Genomic DNA, 16,810 nt, shown 5'->3' with positions numbered 1-16,810 from the left:
ACGCACACGGTCACAATTAGGTAATCACCAACCACCCTCAAATCAACTCATACAACACACATTCAAGCATTAATTCCAGTCACGAGGGCAGCAACTATTCAACCTCGACACCCACCATTCCGCTCATAAAAATGAGCATCCATAGAATCAGGGTAAATCTGGGTAGTTTACACAGTGACCGAAATCCCATCAAAATAAATAGTAAACGAATTCCAAAAATTCTAAATTTTGGATATATCATAAAAAACATCTTGATAAACATTTCTTATGAAGAACACAAAATCCGGTTTAATCTGCAACCATGCCTTTTCGTCCCTCGAAACCAGACCAGAATCAGTTCGCTTTAACATACTGTTTTGTCCTCAAAATACATTTCTTTCAACACACAAATCACCTTGAAAAGCTTTGAAATTTTTATATGTCATAGAAAGGAAAGTATCCAACAACTTTTGTGAATGAAGTTTATTGAAAATAGATCTGGAAAATTTTATAAAAATTCGGCAAGACAAGAAGGTCGGGATGAACAGTGTTCCGGGCAGTTTTAAGACGGTCTGAAAATGGGTTTTCGTGCGACCCAAATGGCCTCCAAAAATTCCAAATTTAAAATATGTTATACCTCAGGATGTGAGGAAAAAATTTTGTGAAGGACACCACCCCTGATTCAGCCTCCAAAAATCTCCACAAAATTAGTAAACCGGGAGGGTACAGAAAACACAATTTCGAGATTCAACCCAAACTTCAAAGATCCGAGCCCTTGTTGATAACCACCAAACTTCAGCCCTCAAAATTCATTCCACAAGGTTCAAACTACCATGCCACAGCCATTTGAACATCCAAGAACACAATGAAAGATCAAGCTCTCCTCTAATCCATCTATAATCACCTCAATCAACCCCTAAACCAGTCCATCCACAACCCATCACTCTAATCAAAGTTTAGAGAGAAACTTGCCTTAAACCTAAGCAAGAAAAGCCCAACAAGCAGCAGCAAAGGCCTCGCAAGGCAGCAACTCCGGCGAGCGGCGACCGGCAACGCACGGCAGCTGAACAACGGCGACGGCGGGCTTACGGCTTGGCCACGGTCACGGGAGGAGGGGGAGGAGAGTGATTCGGCCAAGAGGAGAGGGAGAGAGAGGGAGGCGTGAGAAAAATGAGGGGTGAAAGAGAGAAAAAGAGATTAAAAAGGAAGGAAAAAGGCTAGTCTAAGCCTACCCCTCCCGAAAAATTACCATCTTGCCCCTCTCTCTACTTTCCATCCGACGGTCACGATTCGATCTTATCCAAAAATCGACGGCCAAGATCAATTCTCACAAAAAAATATCCAAGGGTAAAATAGGAATTTCACAAAAAGTGCATGGGCAAAATCGTCCAAAAATTTATATCTCTAAAGTTGGCATGAAATGACCAAAATGCCCTTCTCACATTATACTTGGTCTTCACAAAATCCTAGGGGCAAAACGGTCATTTTCCACTTCCTATCAAAATTCAGTTTTCTGACGAATCCGAACAAATCCGAGGCTGACCTCATTAATAACGACGTCGTCCAATTACTCTGTCATGACTTTCAAAATTTTCAACACCCAAACTCGCCTCTATTTAATGGCCAAACTCAAATAAACGCGACTTGAGCTTATCTCAAACTAACGGGTGGCTTTTGGGAAAATTCGTACATTCGACCACTAGTGGTCGATACTAAATCGAGTCACGTTTAAGTTCACTTGAGCCATGGTGACCTCGATTGTCATGTAATTGCGAGAATCAATCACTAGTTCTAAAGAACGCGATCGTTTGGAATATGTTTGAGATCGTTCGCTAATTTCGTATTCTGGCAAGGCGGAATCACCCGCGATCCACTTATACGACATTCGCAAATCGATCCATGACCGTCCTTAGATCGGTCTATATTAGCCCAAAATATCACCTCGACAATCCTTATGGTCGAAAGTCGGTGCATGGTCGGTTCTATGGTCGCACGAATCGGATCCCTAATTAGCCTTTCCCTCCGGTTAGTGTCCCAAGAGTGATCAAGTCTGGGCGAGATTTACTACAAGTGCATTATTGAAATTACGCATTTCATAAATACCAAGTGGGTCGAAATTTAGAATGTCACAAATAGCTCCTTTAAAAATATAAAATTCATCTCCATAAAAGTAATATTTTTGGGGATATTACTCAAAGCTCCCATGATGTTTTGGGAATAATTAATATACGTTTGCTCCCAAATTCTCAATTGTTGTACAAGACCCATCTAAACTTTCATTTTGTTACGGTTGTTGTCTCCGTTATTTTCTCCATTAACAAGTGCAATGCACATGACTTTTAAGGTATAAAAGTATATTTTCATCTCATTTTTAAGGAAATGTCTCTTTTACCCTTAATCGTTGTAAAAAATGAAAAAATATCGAAAATAAGAGAAAGCTAAATTAACCAAAATATTTAACAATATTTAACAATGAAAATTTGTCAAAATTTTCTAGCTGTAGCCATTTTAAAATACCTAAATAAAATATTTTAAGAAAAAGAATAAACACAAATTAAATAAAAGGGAAAATGCCTTAATAACAAAAAGGTTAAATGACAAAAATTGATTACTCATTATGTATATTTCAATGTTTAATTGGTGCAAAAAATAAATGATTGATTAATTATAAAAGGAAATGATATCCTTAATTCATAAAAGGAAATGACCAACCAGAATCCAATGTGATATCTGTAAATATTTTTATTAATTTATCATTTTTTACATTATTTACCATTTAAAATACATAATGGGCATCTGATTTTTATAATATGACCATTTTGTTGCTGATGCCTTTTCCATTTTACTTAATTTGTTTTTTTTTTCCTAAGAATCGATTTATTGGTATATTCATCAAATTTAACCATTTTTATTTTTAAGTACTACCATTGACATTGTCTTTACGATATGAACATTATTTAATTTATTTCCTCCATTATTTATTATTTGGGATAACTGCACTGGAAATATTGAAATTTGTTGCGAAAGTGCAATTGAGTCCTAAAACTTGTAAAAAGTGCAATGAAGTCATGAAATTTCTCAAATTGATGCAATCAAGTTCTTCTGTTAACTCTGCCCAACTTGGCTAACTGAAAATATTGAAGTAATTTTTTTTAATATTTTGTCTCTCCTATGTCGCAATGATGTGGCTAAATAATGAAACACCGGATAAAATGACGTCGTTTTGGCCCAAATCTGATTTTTAATATAAAATTTAATATAAAAATAAGCTAAATTAAAGAAAAAGGGAGGGAGATAGGCGGTGAGAGCTGCAGCCCTTACCACCGCCGCCCCATCCTCGTAGGAGATGGCTGGTGACTCTCGCCGAATGCAATCGAGGGCCTACAAGCCCTCGCCTAAACCTAGTCGAGGTTGCCATTAATGACCAACCCCCACCAATGGCAGCCCTCGGCTAGATCTGGGTGAGGGCCAACGACCCTCGCCTGTAGTCGGTGAGGGTGGGGCGGCGATGGGCTATAGCCCTCATCGCTTATCTCCCTCCCCCCTTTTTTTGGCTTATTTTTAAATTGAATTTAAATAAAATTTATAGTAAAAATTATATTTGGGTCAAAATGACGTTGCCATATTATTTTGACGTAGGAAAGACAAAATATGTATAAAAAAAAAAAGCAATGTCAATAATTTCTGTTAGCCAAGTTGGACGGAGTTAACAGAATGACTAGATTGAACCAATTTGACAAATTTGAGAACTTGATTGCACTTTTTGCAAGTTTTAGGACTCAAAAGCACTTCTGTAACAAGTTTAACGACTTCCAGTGTACATATTCCTTATTCATTTTAAAATAAATCAAGGGTTAAAAATAGATTTCCCTAAAAAAAGCGAGATAATATTGTAATCCGAAACTTTTAAAATTTTTAAAAGTCATGCGAAATGCACATGCTAATCGAAAATATTACGGAGGGTTGACGACGGACCGTGATAAAATAAAAGTTTCGGGTTAATGTGCAACGATAAAATGTGTACTAACAGCCATAGAGTTCGGGGGAGTTTGTACAATTTCGCTATCTCCATTTCACACCTGTGTCCCTGTAAGGAAAAAAGAGAAGGAAAGAGATGTTACACACTTCCCTCTTGCGATGCTCAACCGTCGCTAACCGCTGAAAATCCAACGGCCACGATCGCCCTCCGTCTCGTCGCCTCTAAATACAATCCGCCCGATCAAAATAAACTTCCTCTTCTCCGATGGCCCTGCTGCTATTGAAAAGGAAGAAAACTGAAACTTTTTCTCTCCCATTTCCACTCCTAACTCTCTCTCTCTCTCTCTCTCTCTGGTAATCATGGCATTTCGCTCGAAGTACTCATCCTTACTCATGGCGGCAGCCGTGGCTCTCTCTTCTCTTCTCACTGCCTTCTCGTCTCAACCCCAAGGTCACACTTACTCCCAGCAATGTATCAACCCCCATGAAAGTTTCCCATCTTTTCGCTTTCCCTGCTTCATGATTGGAAGTTGGACATGTCGTGACATTCACTGACTCTCTCTCTCTCTCTCTCTCTCTCTCTCTCTCTCTCTCTCTCCCTGTAACAGGAAGAGGACTGCCCAGTTTTGCATTTAGTTGGTCGAACGACAACAACACCTTCCGAGCTGGTGATGCGGCGACCATCAACGTTAAGGTTTTGGACGGTGTCATGAGCAGAGACAACGCCACCTCGCTTGAAGCGAGCGGTTTCAGGCCCAGTCTCACCGTGAATGGCAAGACAGGGAATAGTTCCTACGTCTCGGGGGTACTTTTGGAATTCGGGGGTGATCCTAGCAACTGGAGGATTGTCTTCACTCCCATCATGGCCGGTTTGTTCAATGTGATCGTCACTGAGAACAATTTCAAAGTGATGGATTCATCTCTCCATTTCCAAGTTGTCCCAGGTTTTTTTCTCCTTAAGAAATGGTTCTTTTAGTTTTTCTCTGCGGTGTCTCTGTGGTAATGTCTCTCTGTGTGCATTCTTATGCAGGAAAAAGATCGAGACTTATTTTAGATTATTTCAGAGTGCTAAGGAAAAAAAAAAAGAGAGGAAAGAAAAAAAAAAAAAGGAAGATTAGTCATAGCTTGCTTGGTTTGTTTTGAGTTGTTGGTCACCAGCTTGTGCGCAGTGAGTCCTCATGATCATTGCACAATTTCACAGTCAAATCCAATTCTGTAATTGATTTGAGGCCATGAGAGAAACAGGAATTATCTAACAACATGAAATTTAGATAAGCTGTTGATGGTCCTGTGAAACTGATCCTCTTCTCGTGCATATGTTGTTCATCAACGTGTCATTGCCATGCATTGCTCTACTTTGGATTGCATGAAAACTAAATTTGATCTTAATGTTTCATGTCTCATAAACTGTTCAATAGCTGTCCTTTCTCAAAAGCTTTATCTTGTCCACGTAATGACTTTTATCGACACCACATCTGAAAAGCATCTGTCTCTGTTCTATTGAAGGTCCTGCCTACGCATCTGTCTTCCCTGTCTCGTGGCTTGGGCTTGTGCATGAATTTGTGGCAGGGACAAAAGCAGCCCTTTTGGTCCTTCCAAAGGACGCGTTTGGGAATAATATATCATCATCGGACATGCCACTGGACTCGTATAATTTCACGATATCTTCACTCTATGCAAATAATTCAGTCGCAAGCACACCAAACATCAGTTCCTTGAGTTGGAATGAATTTGGGTATATCACCATCGAGTTCACAGCTTCCATGGCCGGAAATTTGTCGTTACAGGTTCTAGGGCGAGGACAAAATCTCAATGGCTCTCCACTTCCCTTCCAAGTGAATCCAGGTCAGTGAATTTTCTGCATCTTTCAAAAGCAATAGTGGGGTTGCCAAAATCTTTGGCATTTGAACTGAATTTGTCAATAGAGAATGATCACCTGAGCAATGGACAGACAGCTGAGATCACATTAACCATATCACTGTTTCACTTCGTTTCTTCTTTATGATTTATGATCGCACTGAGATGCTAGGTTGGTTTGTGTCGAATTCCAGGACCTCTAGATGTTTCCAGCTGTCTAGCTAAATGGAAGTCTAACACAACTGCTTGGCAAATATTTTCAAAGGTGGAAATCTCCATATACCAGCTAGATCTGAGCGGAAACCTCATTTCGGGACTATACGCATTTGATGTTGATGTGGTTGAAAATGGCACAAATATGTCCATTCCTATAGCTGATTTGCACTTCGAAGAAGTGGCACTGGGAATACAGTTATTTTCCTTCAGCGCCATAGAAGTAGGCAACTTCTGGCTCAGAATATTCGATGCAAAGCATGGCAAAAGCATAGCGAACATGCCATATTCTTTTACTGTATTCACAGGTGCATGTGGCTTTTTTTACATTGGATATGGTCGCTCATTTTGCTATTTCTGGGCCTTTTGTCTGGCATTTCTTAACAAAACTTATGCCATATATTAGTGACTTAGTACACGTCTATTCATGCTTAGGAAATGCATACTAGAGGGGATACACTCCCTTCTTTTAGGTGTTGAAAGGATTTCATACTAATACTACCGAGTAGATCCAAGGGCTCCTTGAGACTATTGAGTGGCCCAACTTTGAGACACTAGTTTATGATGAAATAATCTCTGCAAGATAAAGAAATTCATTAAGGATCGCCTGCCGTCACTTGTTTATTATGCTTCCAATTAATCTGTCCCCTTTCTAAGCCTTCTTTTGTGTAAAACTTCAATAGGTTATTGTGATGCATCAAAAAGCGTTGTAAATGGTTCTGGTTTAAACAGTTCCATGGCGGGAGGGATTGAGGAATTTTCAGTCTACTTGAATGACCTTTTCCAGTACCCATCTCCAGTTGAAGTCGACATGGTCCGAGTGCAAATCGGAAGGGAATTCGACTCTTACACTTTATGGCCACACATATACCCTGTGCAGTTGATCAATGGTATGCGCATTGTGCATCAGCTGCACCCATCTCCTCAGTTTATCTTTGATAGTTTTTAAGATTATTTGTGCATGTGCACTTTTTATGAGATGCAATTGTGCTAGGAAGTGCAGTGAGTAGAGTACGAAGGTTTGGTGTTATGAGCCAGATAGCAGCTGCTCCAGGGCCTTCTGTTGACCTCACGAACCATGTAAGATGTCGCTATGCTTGTTTGGTCAGTTAATTTTCATTTTATTTTCACGGGTTTGTGAATTATTTTTCGCTGTTGGAACCAGTCTGGCGGGAGCTCGAATGTGCGTGCCAGTGCTTTCAATGTTGTTTATGCACCTGATAAGAGTGGGATCTACGATGTTTATGTCTACTGTGGAAATGTATTGCTGAATAATGGTCATCCAATAAAAAAGGAAGTGAGAGCAGGTACATACAAGATTTTAAGTTCTCCAGTTTTCAGAAAGAATTAGAATTATCAATGTGAATCTTTTTCATTTTGTTTGCTGCTTAATAGAATCTTTCTGTTTCTGGTTGCCAGCCAAATATTATCACAAATTGTATGGACATATTTGAATTCTCTAGTTTATTCATCCATCTGTGTTAAAAGTTGTTTTTAATGAGATACCTACTATTCACAGGTGAAGTTAACATGTCAGTTTCTGGAGTTGTGAAATATGACGCCAAGGTTCCGAAGCTGATTAATAACGAAGTCGTAGTGAGGCTGATGGATACATTCTACAACCCTATAGTCTCACAACATGCAAGGTTGAAATTGGAGATTATTTCAACAAACAGTTCGGGATCTTCAAGTTGGGATTTTACAGACAACAACGATGGGTCATATACCGTGTACTACGTTGCACCAGATGTTGGAACTTATGAAATGAGTGCAGCACTTGATGGAAACCGCTTTGCATCATCTCCCCTGAGGATCAATGTGTATGGCAGTAAGGAAAAAAAATGCTGAAATAATGAGATAATTGTGCTTTATACTTGAGAAATGTGGATTTATTACTGCTTTAATCATGCATTTAGACCAAAAAAAATCATGGACTTGTCTGTGCATTGTTTGCACACAAGACCAAAGGGCGTAGTTGTCTTTTTGACGAGAGATCCATATGCCTAGTGGGTGAATATCTATGAATGCCCTGTTTCTTAGCCTATATGCATATATGGAATAATACTTTGTTACTTGTAAAGATGGTCATGAAAACAAACATAGAAAATTCTGAAGCCTATGATAAGACCCCAAGCACAAAAAACCATTTGGACCTTAATAAAGTTTCGTTTTGAAATACTCATGATCAACAGTTTCATTGTCTCCCAGGTGAGTATTTTCCAAAAGCTTATGAAGATGCAGTGTCTGTATGGGAGGACGAGTCCTTTGCTATTGATGTCTTAGCTAATGATTACTTCGCAGGAAACAACGCTACTATCATTTACTTTTCTCAGGTAGAGAACCTTATCTGTAATGTTTTCTTTTCTCCCTTGCTTCCTTCTAGTTCTTAGTAGCCCAGTTAGGCAGTTGTGTGTGACCCAAGTCTGTACTGTAAATTTCAATTTGTCTTGATCCTGCAATCCCATTGGCAAAGCAAATGAAAACAAACCATTTCCCTTTTCTGTTCGTTTGGGCTGTGAATACTAACAAAAATCACCATATTGAGTCCATTTCTACGTTTGTCCTCTTGTCATTTTGCAATATGACAATGAAAGCATGATATTTGTAGGTAGATGCAGAGATTTTGTTGAAAACTTGACCTTCCAAAATGGTTCTTAGATCATACCTTTATGATACAAGTCTTACTTGTCAGCCAGGTCATGGTTCGCTACTTCAGTATGGACAGCTTCTTAGATACACTCCTTACAAAGATTACTACGGGAATGACACATTCCTTTACACAATATCTGATGTTAATGGCAATAATGCAACCGCTTATGTAAGCATAGGAGTCCTAAAAATTCCGCCCCAGTTTGCCTCCTTTCCAACTCAACTGCAAGCCACTGAAGATATGACCTGCCCCAAATTCGGGTAATATTTTTTAGCTTAAACGTTCTCATCAGCTTTCTTTGAGGCTCTTTGATCTGATATTTTCCCTGACGCTTTGTTCTCTAAACACCTGTTGTTTTTACAGGGGTTATTCTGGTCTGAGGATAACATATGCAGACTTCACAGAGAACATATCTGTCAGTCTTAGTGCACGGTTTGGGACTGTTTCTTTATCTCCCATGCTGATGGAATTCTGGCAGGGAGGGATTTCAGTGAGTAGAGACAGTGGAGAAGCAAAGGAACTAATTTTACAGGGACGTGTTGAAGCAGTGAATTCGGCTCTAGAGTCATTCCAGTATCTCGGGTACTCGAAAGATTCCACTTGATGCTTTGTGTGAAAGAACAGCATCGCATATTGACTTGCTTATGAAGTTCTTTTCACTTCACAACATTTTGTGTCCTATTCAAATTTTCATCATCAAGATAAATGTTGTGTTGTTAGTTATTTTGATGACTATGTCAAATGTTAAGAGTACTCAGAGAATCTAGTTACTTATGGGGAATTTTTTCCCCCTCTTTTTGCAGAAATCAGAACTTCAGTGGTGAGGATACAATCCGGGCCTCGGCTAGAAATGCAAACGGAAAAAACGACTTGGATATACCAGTGGTCGTTGAACCTATTAATGATTCTCCATTCTTTAAAGTACCTGAATTTGTCATACTGAAGTTCAATGATGATGAAGCTTTGATCTTTGATAGGAAAAGAGACAAGTTTGACTTCTTTGCCGGTGATCCGGACCTTCTTCACTTTCCAGGTTTTGATCCTTAGCTTGCTTCTTTTATCTGTTTATTTATGGTCAAGTCGGACCATAAGAATGGGATATCAATATCTTCATATAGCTTTTGGTTGAAACTCAAAACTGTTCTTTGACAATTTGTGGAACTTCGCAATCCTATTTCTGCAATTCTGTAATATAATCAAAAAGTCTAACGAGTGGGTTTTAATTAAGTCAATAAGGAAACTTAAGATCTGTATAATGGAATTATTTAGTAGATCTCCAATTTGGGGTGCTAATTGTGCAAATAGTACATAAATTGTCTGAATGACCAAATATAAACTATGACGGCAAAGTTATAAAGTGCAGATATCTTGGCTTTCCTTTTGTCTCTTCATCTTGGGATCCTATCTGGGGAATGCCAATTTAAGTTGCAGATGGTTGACACGATGCTTTGTCTGCGGTTTATATTTTAGGTGGCGGATCTCTTTTCCTAGTCGAATTTTCAGTGGAAGTAAGTAACGGCTTTTTGGTGACCAGCCTACCGGCCGAGCTCATCAACTCGACTGAGCTGAAGCTGAGGATCTCTTATCAGTGGCAACCTCTTCAGACTTATGTAGCTATCTCGAAACATTTTAAGGTCAAAGCTGCTGGAATCAGGTTCCGAGGAAGAGTCGAGGATTGCAACAATGTAATGCAGCAACTGGTTTATCATGTAAGTAGTTTTTTGTTTTTCCAAGACAAATTTATATGTTCTATGTCAACACATTTCTTTTGAATACACATTTAACCTGTGTGATGGTATTCATGCTCATTCCCTATCTCCAAAATAAATTATTTTCCAGGATAAACCCAGATGCCGTGGCTGCAATCTGTTTTTTTTATGCTTATATTGCGTGCAGGATCAATATTAACTAAAAAAGTAACCTAAGAGCAAAGTGGCCTTTAATTTTACAGGGTAGAGAACATGGTGCCGTGTTAACCTTGTCGCTAAACGATTTAGGAAACTATGGTTGCTATCCAGATTGTGCCGAAATGTCATCATTGCCCCTGTACACCGAAGCATCAGTCAATCTGATCAGAAGAAATCCAATAAATCCGCTGCTTGCTCACTGTAAGTAGCCACAAATCACAACTTAGTTTGCTTAGTTAGATCCGCTTGATTGACCCTTTGACTGTAGGGATTACTGATGCAGTTTTTATATTTTGAGAAGAAATGGAAACTAGTCACTGTTAATGAATAAATTGTCGACTCAACAATGAAGTTGAGGTGACTTACATATGGAAAAAACTATAGTCTTAATGCTGTGTGGGCTGCAGCACTTGGATCAGCTATCATCATTGAATTCGTTCTGATGTCCTACCTCGGTGTTGCACTCTTATACTTCTCGTGCAAATGCGCAATTCTTCTGGTGAATGAGAGGAGACCCAGTGAACTCAGGAATCCAAGTCTAACCGATGTGCATGAAGTCCAAAATCAAAATGTAAGCGATTTACTTGTCCTCGTAGACATTTTTCTGATTGCAGTATCTAGTAACTGGAGAAGATTCTGAAGCAAAAATTGAACATAATCCTAGCTTCGTAGGTTGAAAGTCACTAGCTTTTTTGAGCTGGCATGTTGGGCTTTGTATACTTTGTTCGTTTGGTTTTCAGAAATAGGATTCTGCATCCTTTACACTCCATTGTCCTTCTCCTTGCATCGACCTTATTTAAGTGTATGCCCTTTCTTTTTCTGCCATTTTCAGCCAAGTTCACATTCTTCAGAAAATGCAAATCACTTCTCCGGACATCAGTCGAGCTGTTTGTTTCTCAGTGGCCAGCCTTCTTATTTTCGACAGCTGTAATCCGTTCTACTTTCAAACATTCTTGGTACTATTATAACTATGCCAGTCTAGTTATTGTTTCTCCTTGACAGAGAAACAATTTCTGCAACATCTTTCTATTGAGACACTTTAACTAAAATTTTACTTTATCCTGGAAGAATATTTTAGCTTTGTCAATAAAAATATACTTCATTTCATCTTTTTTACTACTGACAGATATTATGATCTTCTCTTCTTGCCTGCATTGTATTGATGCTTGTTTATTTTGGTGGAAAAGAAAATACTCCGTGCTGAGACTTCCGGATTTTTTTTTTTCTGAACCAAGTAGGGGATTTGTTTTAATGTTTATGTCAATATTCAGGTCGCGCCGCATTTCCCATGGTGAAGCATCCACCAGAGATGCACACTACTCACGATCAGCAAGCGACCACTCTCGTGGAACTCCACAGGGCAGCTATATTCCATTTTCAATTGAAAAAGGATACAGAGATGCGGTTTGAACTTTAAATTCTTGCAACTGGACAGTCTTTGGAGTTCAACATCATGTACAGGCGATCAAAACTGATTCGACTCCTGCTCTTGAGTTTACATCTTGCATCATGTCTCTTATGAGTTACGAACCAGTAGAGAGCGCGTGCGCTTGGACCTGGACAGTAGTTCTTCTGTCTTTCGATTTGGTTAATACACGTAGACGCATGCAATGTGCTTCCTTCGTAGTGATTCCACTTTGTACTAGTTCAATCCACCTTCAAAATGAACAGATACCGATGCATATGCTCATCGATGGAATAAAAACCCATTCTGAGTATCTAGTAAACGTGAAAATATCTTTTTAGCAGATAAAAGCTAGCTGCTTCAGAGTCTCATGTACATAGTTTGAGAAATTTCGGGACCGGGACTAAGCTACTGAACCATCTTATTCATGCCCACATCATTTTACTAGGTTTCGACGATACCAACACTCGATCGAGAAGAGGACAAGCCCCAAAACTTCAGAACATTTGGAAGAAGTCATGAATGTGTTGGATGACTTCTTGAGGTCTTTCCTCGTGGATGAAGTGAGCCACTCCTTCCACGACCACCACATCCTCAAGAAAAGGCACATACTTCTTGAGCCCGCCTTTGTGTATGAAGTCTTTAGTGCCCGGAGCATTGTAAGTGAGGTCCAAGTCACCGACCATGAACTTGGCCGGTACTCTGATCTGAACCCCGGTCCACGGTGCTGTGAGCTCCCAGTTCCTGCAACGTCATCGCAGTGAAATTAAAATGAGATGTCATTACTGGACGGTAGTTTGAGAAATTTCATTGGATATTGACATAGCTTCTGGGTGAAATTCTCGTGTCGTGGTTAACTCAGGACACCGCGTCGATGTGATAACTGATTAGTGCACTCAATTGTTTGGTCTTTCAGACTATTTCATAAGGAGACTTCATGAGATCAGTTGGTAATCTGTATTCAATTTTCTGAACTCGGCAATTTTCTACAAAATATTACCATAACCAAGAAAGATGCACTTATTTTCCAGAATAAAATGACACTAGCATGCAACATATGCTTCTAATTCACAAGGCAAGAGTTGTAATGGGGTAAAGCAACATACAGATCCAAAGCTCTGTAGTAGTTGAATCCACCAGTAAACCCCGTCTTCTCATACTTGGAGGCATAATAGTCAACGTCTTCCTCGGTCAGCCATGAGGGCAAGACGATCGGGTCATCCGTCGGGTGCCTGAACGCTTTCCCTTTCGGCAAGAAAAGTGGGCCCGGGTTTCGGTAATTAAAGAATTCCTCAAGGACTCTCCTTGTACCAATCTGAGCAAACTCAGCTTCCATCTCTCCAGGATCCTATACAGTGTCATTTAACTAGCTCAGCTTAACTCAAGGCTAATCATTTACACGCGCAAGATAGCGATTTTTATAGATATCAAATGATATTTAATGCGCTATCGAATAATTCTAATCAATTCATGTGGCGTTGATTGTCCTGTCACATTAAGTAAAATCTTGTCACTCAAATCATTCAGAAAAGAAAACTAAGATGAAATTTTTTGCAAGATGAATTGCAATGACATGACATCATTGGCTCCATCATTGTAGTTAGGAAAAGGTAAAGATGATACATGGCGTGATAATGCAAGAATCCTTGCTGTTCCACAGAGTGGCACGCGATTCCGTCGGATGGAGAAACGAGTCATTCTTGGACTTTTGAGCAAGGAACGATCCATTTATGTTATTACAAGTACTTAAGACTGATTAACCAGATTATGATAATCAGTTTAAATATTAGAAAAGTAGACATAGGCTGCACCTTTAACCAACACCAAACATTAAACAAATGCAGCGAAAGTCACGACACATTAAACAAAGAGACCACAATGAGACATCACTTACCTAAGGAAAGGGCGAACAGACCTGCTTCGCCATGGAGGCAAAATACCTCTTGTTTTTCCAGTAGCAGGAAAAGCGATTTCGACTAACTTTTGATCTAAAATCAGTTCCGTTCGATTCAGTTTCATCTTTCTCTTCGTGGGTTCATCTTGCGTGGTGGTCCGATTTCGGAGATCAAATGTTAGAATTTGCTTGTTTAGATCAGTTTTTCATATATGGACATCGTAGATTGGTAATTAGGACAACATAAATGATAAGGAGCACACAGCAAATAGGTGGTTAGTGACAATAAAAATTGATAACGAGCTCAAAATAATTTGAAGTATGGTCAGCATTTCCCAGGAAAACCAGACCGAATCAATCAGCAGAACAGAAAAACAAAAGACTGTGAAGCCAAATCCTAAGAAAACCATCAAAATTATGTCGATCACCGAGCAAAAAACGACATAAGACCACCTCCTCTCACCGTCTTCCCAGAAAACACAGCTCAACGTCTATCAAAATCCAACAACCATGTGCACATAAACCACACAACTTCGAGGGGAATAATACTAAGATACGACAAGATCGAATTTTTCCTAATATATTACATGATTTTTAATCTCTCGCGTCATGTGATATGCCCATTTTCGTGGATGAATCTTAGCATTATGTGGGCAGACCACCCGGAAGAGACTGAATTGGTAGGAAAAGAACCTGGAATCTGCAGATGTAGTAGTCTTCGCCATAGGCGGCCCTGAGGCCCTCCAGGGGCTTCCTGGCAGGGTTGCGCGGGGCGAACGGGACGCTGAGGTTCACCAGCGCCTTCACCCGGTCCGACCGGAACAGGCACAAGTGCCACGCCACGATCGCTCCCCAGTCATGGCCCACCACGAACACCTTCTCCTCTCCCTTGGCCACGGCGTCCAGGAGGGCCACCAGGTCCCCCACCACGCTCAGGCCCGTGTAGGCCGAGGCCGAGGCGGGGGCGTCGGTGTCGCCGTAGCCGCGGAGATCCGGGGCCACGGCCCGGTACCCGAGGGCGGCCAGGCCCGCCATCTGGTGGCGCCAGGAGTACCAGAGCTCCGGGAAGCCGTGGAGGAGGAGGACGGTGGGGCCGCCGGGCGGGCCCTTGATCGCCACGTGCATGGCGATGCCGTTGACGGCGACGGTGCTGTGCTCTATGCCTTCCATCTCCAGCTCTATCCCTCTCTCTGTCTCTCACTCTCGGAAGCCTCAACTTTGGAAGCTTTTGCGCTTTAAGCTGTGTTTTTCCGAAGTGTTACGAAGAAGGAACGAGAGGGAGGAGATGGTGGAGAGGAATCTTTGGGAGGAAGGTCGAAAGGAAAATGACTAAGACCCACTTCGGTCGTCCGGATCACGTTAAATTCCGAGTGCACGTGACCTTTGTCCTCGTGACAACATCTTATGCGCTCGAAGAGCTATCGTGGCTTCATTATCGTTCGGACCACTGCAAAAACCACTAAAACGACCTGTAAACCCACTCTCTTCTGCCAGGCGGATGCTACCTCTCGTCGCGTGCAATCATGAGCCACCACCGCCGGGTCCTTGCCGTCGAGGTCACTTGGCAGTCGCCAGCAATCAGCTGCGCGAGAAGATCGAGGTTCAGTTGCAGGGTGTTTCGGATCCATCGTCGTGCTACACTTTTCTTATGTTGCAACGTTTAGTAAAATGGTTAATATCATGAAAAACCCCAAATCGGTATATTTGTGACAAACTTATTCCAAATTAATTTTTTGACTACCGAAAACTCCAAACTGGTACACTTATGATAAATTTACCCTCCGTTAGTTTCAATTAAATTTTATCATCAAATTGCTGAGTTCAATAATATGTGACAGTTAATAGGCATACTAGTTTGGGATTTTACTCTCTACTTGTCACAGATGTATCGATTTGTGATTTTTCATGATATTAATCTATTTTAACATAAATTAGTTAGGGTAAAGTTATCACAAGTTGTAAAAGACTATGAAAATCTAGCATTGCTCATCATTTGGATGGATGACCAATTGGAAAGTGCCTTATCTGAGATGGGGACATGGGAGACAAAGCGACAAGAACGTGTAACACGCATGACTTTTTCCTTTTTGGGTTGCTTTTTTCTAGCAGTGGAGGTCTTACTTTACTTAAGTGCTCGAGGCTAGATCAAACCAAAGAAATCTCAAATAGGCCAAGGCATCAGCACAAAGCAAAGTTGTATTTCGATCTCAACTTCCTTTTGATCAGCAGATGTTAGAGAGGCCCCATCCATCATGACCCAGTGATCCCCCGTCCCGCTTAAGCCCTTCGTCTTTCGTTAATTCGCGATCCCGCACGTGGACGGGCCAAAATGGACCCTGATACGATAGGTCCGAATCCAGACAAGCATTTCCTGATCTCGTGAGGCCTGTGCAATGAGCTCAATATGACGTGAGTGCTACGCTATCTCGATTGAAATGAAGATGGTACGGAGTATTGATCTCGATGTGATTGTCTAATCACGCAAAACGATAAAAATCAAAGGGCCAAAGGGGAGACTTTCAATTGCTTGCTTTTACTGACCAAGCAAAAGTTTTACGCTCCATTTATTGGGATTAGCTTCGTGAGGCAAATGGAAGGAATCCACGTGCCCTTTCCTATCCCTAGAAGGAGAAAATATCCCTTCCTTTCTTCCACCAAAAGAGGAGAAATTTTTCTTTCTTTTCTCCAATTTCTTCTCCGTTTTGCACATGAGGCCCAATTAGGTCCTCAATTTTTCCATAATAGATGTCCAGAACAAAGTTCAGTCCCTTGTCCAATCCAATACATAGTTTTTGACACAACCATCATTATCACTTCAGTCTAGTTGAGTGTGCTTGCCCGTTTGGGGACCAATTGTTTGCTTTGATATTTAGGGTTTGGAATCTAATCTTAATCAAACATACAAGGGTTAAAACCTAAAAGTTGCC

The 16,810-nt window shown here is 40.5% G+C and overlaps 2 protein-coding genes across 3 annotated transcripts; one reads left to right on the top strand and one right to left on the bottom strand.

Moving 5' to 3' along the window:
- The first annotated feature begins 4,125 nt into the window (after positions 1-4,125).
- LOC115682871 (protein GAMETE EXPRESSED 2) lies at positions 4,126-12,212 on the top strand. Of its 2 annotated transcripts, none has more exons than XM_056312590.1 (17): positions 4,126-4,408; positions 4,566-4,901; positions 5,464-5,802; positions 6,009-6,335; positions 6,711-6,917; positions 7,022-7,107; positions 7,193-7,334; positions 7,547-7,855; positions 8,236-8,360; positions 8,720-8,937; positions 9,041-9,259; positions 9,481-9,710; positions 10,148-10,386; positions 10,629-10,785; positions 10,992-11,155; positions 11,417-11,511; positions 11,856-12,212. In XM_056312590.1, the coding sequence occupies exons 1-17, from the start codon at positions 4,318-4,320 to the stop codon at positions 11,992-11,994; spliced, it is 3,423 nt and encodes a 1,140-aa protein (XP_056168565.1). In that variant the 5' UTR covers positions 4,126-4,317; the 3' UTR covers positions 11,995-12,212. The 2 variants fall into 2 exon arrangements, with proteins under 2 accessions (XP_056168565.1, XP_056168566.1); XM_056312591.1 differs by having other exon boundaries at positions 4,127-4,408; positions 7,031-7,107.
- Positions 12,213-12,293: 81 nt separating this feature from the next.
- LOC115682933 (uncharacterized) lies at positions 12,294-15,443 on the bottom strand. The gene is made up of 3 exons (XM_030607301.2): positions 14,577-15,443; positions 13,096-13,337; positions 12,294-12,733 (listed from the first exon to the last, which is right to left on the bottom strand). The coding sequence occupies exons 1-3, from the start codon at positions 15,051-15,053 to the stop codon at positions 12,487-12,489; spliced, it is 966 nt and encodes a 321-aa protein (XP_030463161.2). The 5' UTR covers positions 15,054-15,443; the 3' UTR covers positions 12,294-12,486.
- Between the last annotated feature and the right edge of the window lie 1,367 nt (positions 15,444-16,810).

This window comes from Syzygium oleosum, unplaced genomic scaffold (genome assembly GCF_021117445.2).
Source record: "Syzygium oleosum isolate NSW1041296 unplaced genomic scaffold, Sole_v2.1 Sole_v2.06, whole genome shotgun sequence".
Taxonomy (NCBI): domain Eukaryota; kingdom Viridiplantae; phylum Streptophyta; class Magnoliopsida; order Myrtales; family Myrtaceae; genus Syzygium; species Syzygium oleosum.
This window is presented reverse-complemented; position numbering and strand designations above follow the sequence as displayed.

Excerpts from the sequence above, each read along its gene's own strand:
- LOC115682871 (XM_056312590.1), top strand. The coding sequence starts at position 4,318 with ATGGCATTTCGCTCGAAGTACTCATCCTTACTCATGGCGGCAGCCGTG. Across the intron at positions 11,156-11,416 it reads ATGAAGTCCAAAATCAAAAT|CCAAGTTCACATTCTTCAGA; the intron begins GTAAGCGATTTA and ends TGCCATTTTCAG. Across the intron at positions 11,512-11,855 it reads CCTTCTTATTTTCGACAGCT|GTCGCGCCGCATTTCCCATG; the intron begins GTAATCCGTTCT and ends GTCAATATTCAG.
- LOC115682933 (XM_030607301.2), bottom strand. The coding sequence starts at position 15,053 with ATGGAAGGCATAGAGCACAGCACCGTCGCCGTCAACGGCATCGCCATG. Across the intron at positions 13,338-14,576 it reads ACTACATCTGCAGATTCCAG|GATCCTGGAGAGATGGAAGC; the intron begins GTTCTTTTCCTA and ends GACACTGTATAG. Across the intron at positions 12,734-13,095 it reads TACTACAGAGCTTTGGATCT|GAACTGGGAGCTCACAGCAC; the intron begins GTATGTTGCTTT and ends ATGACGTTGCAG.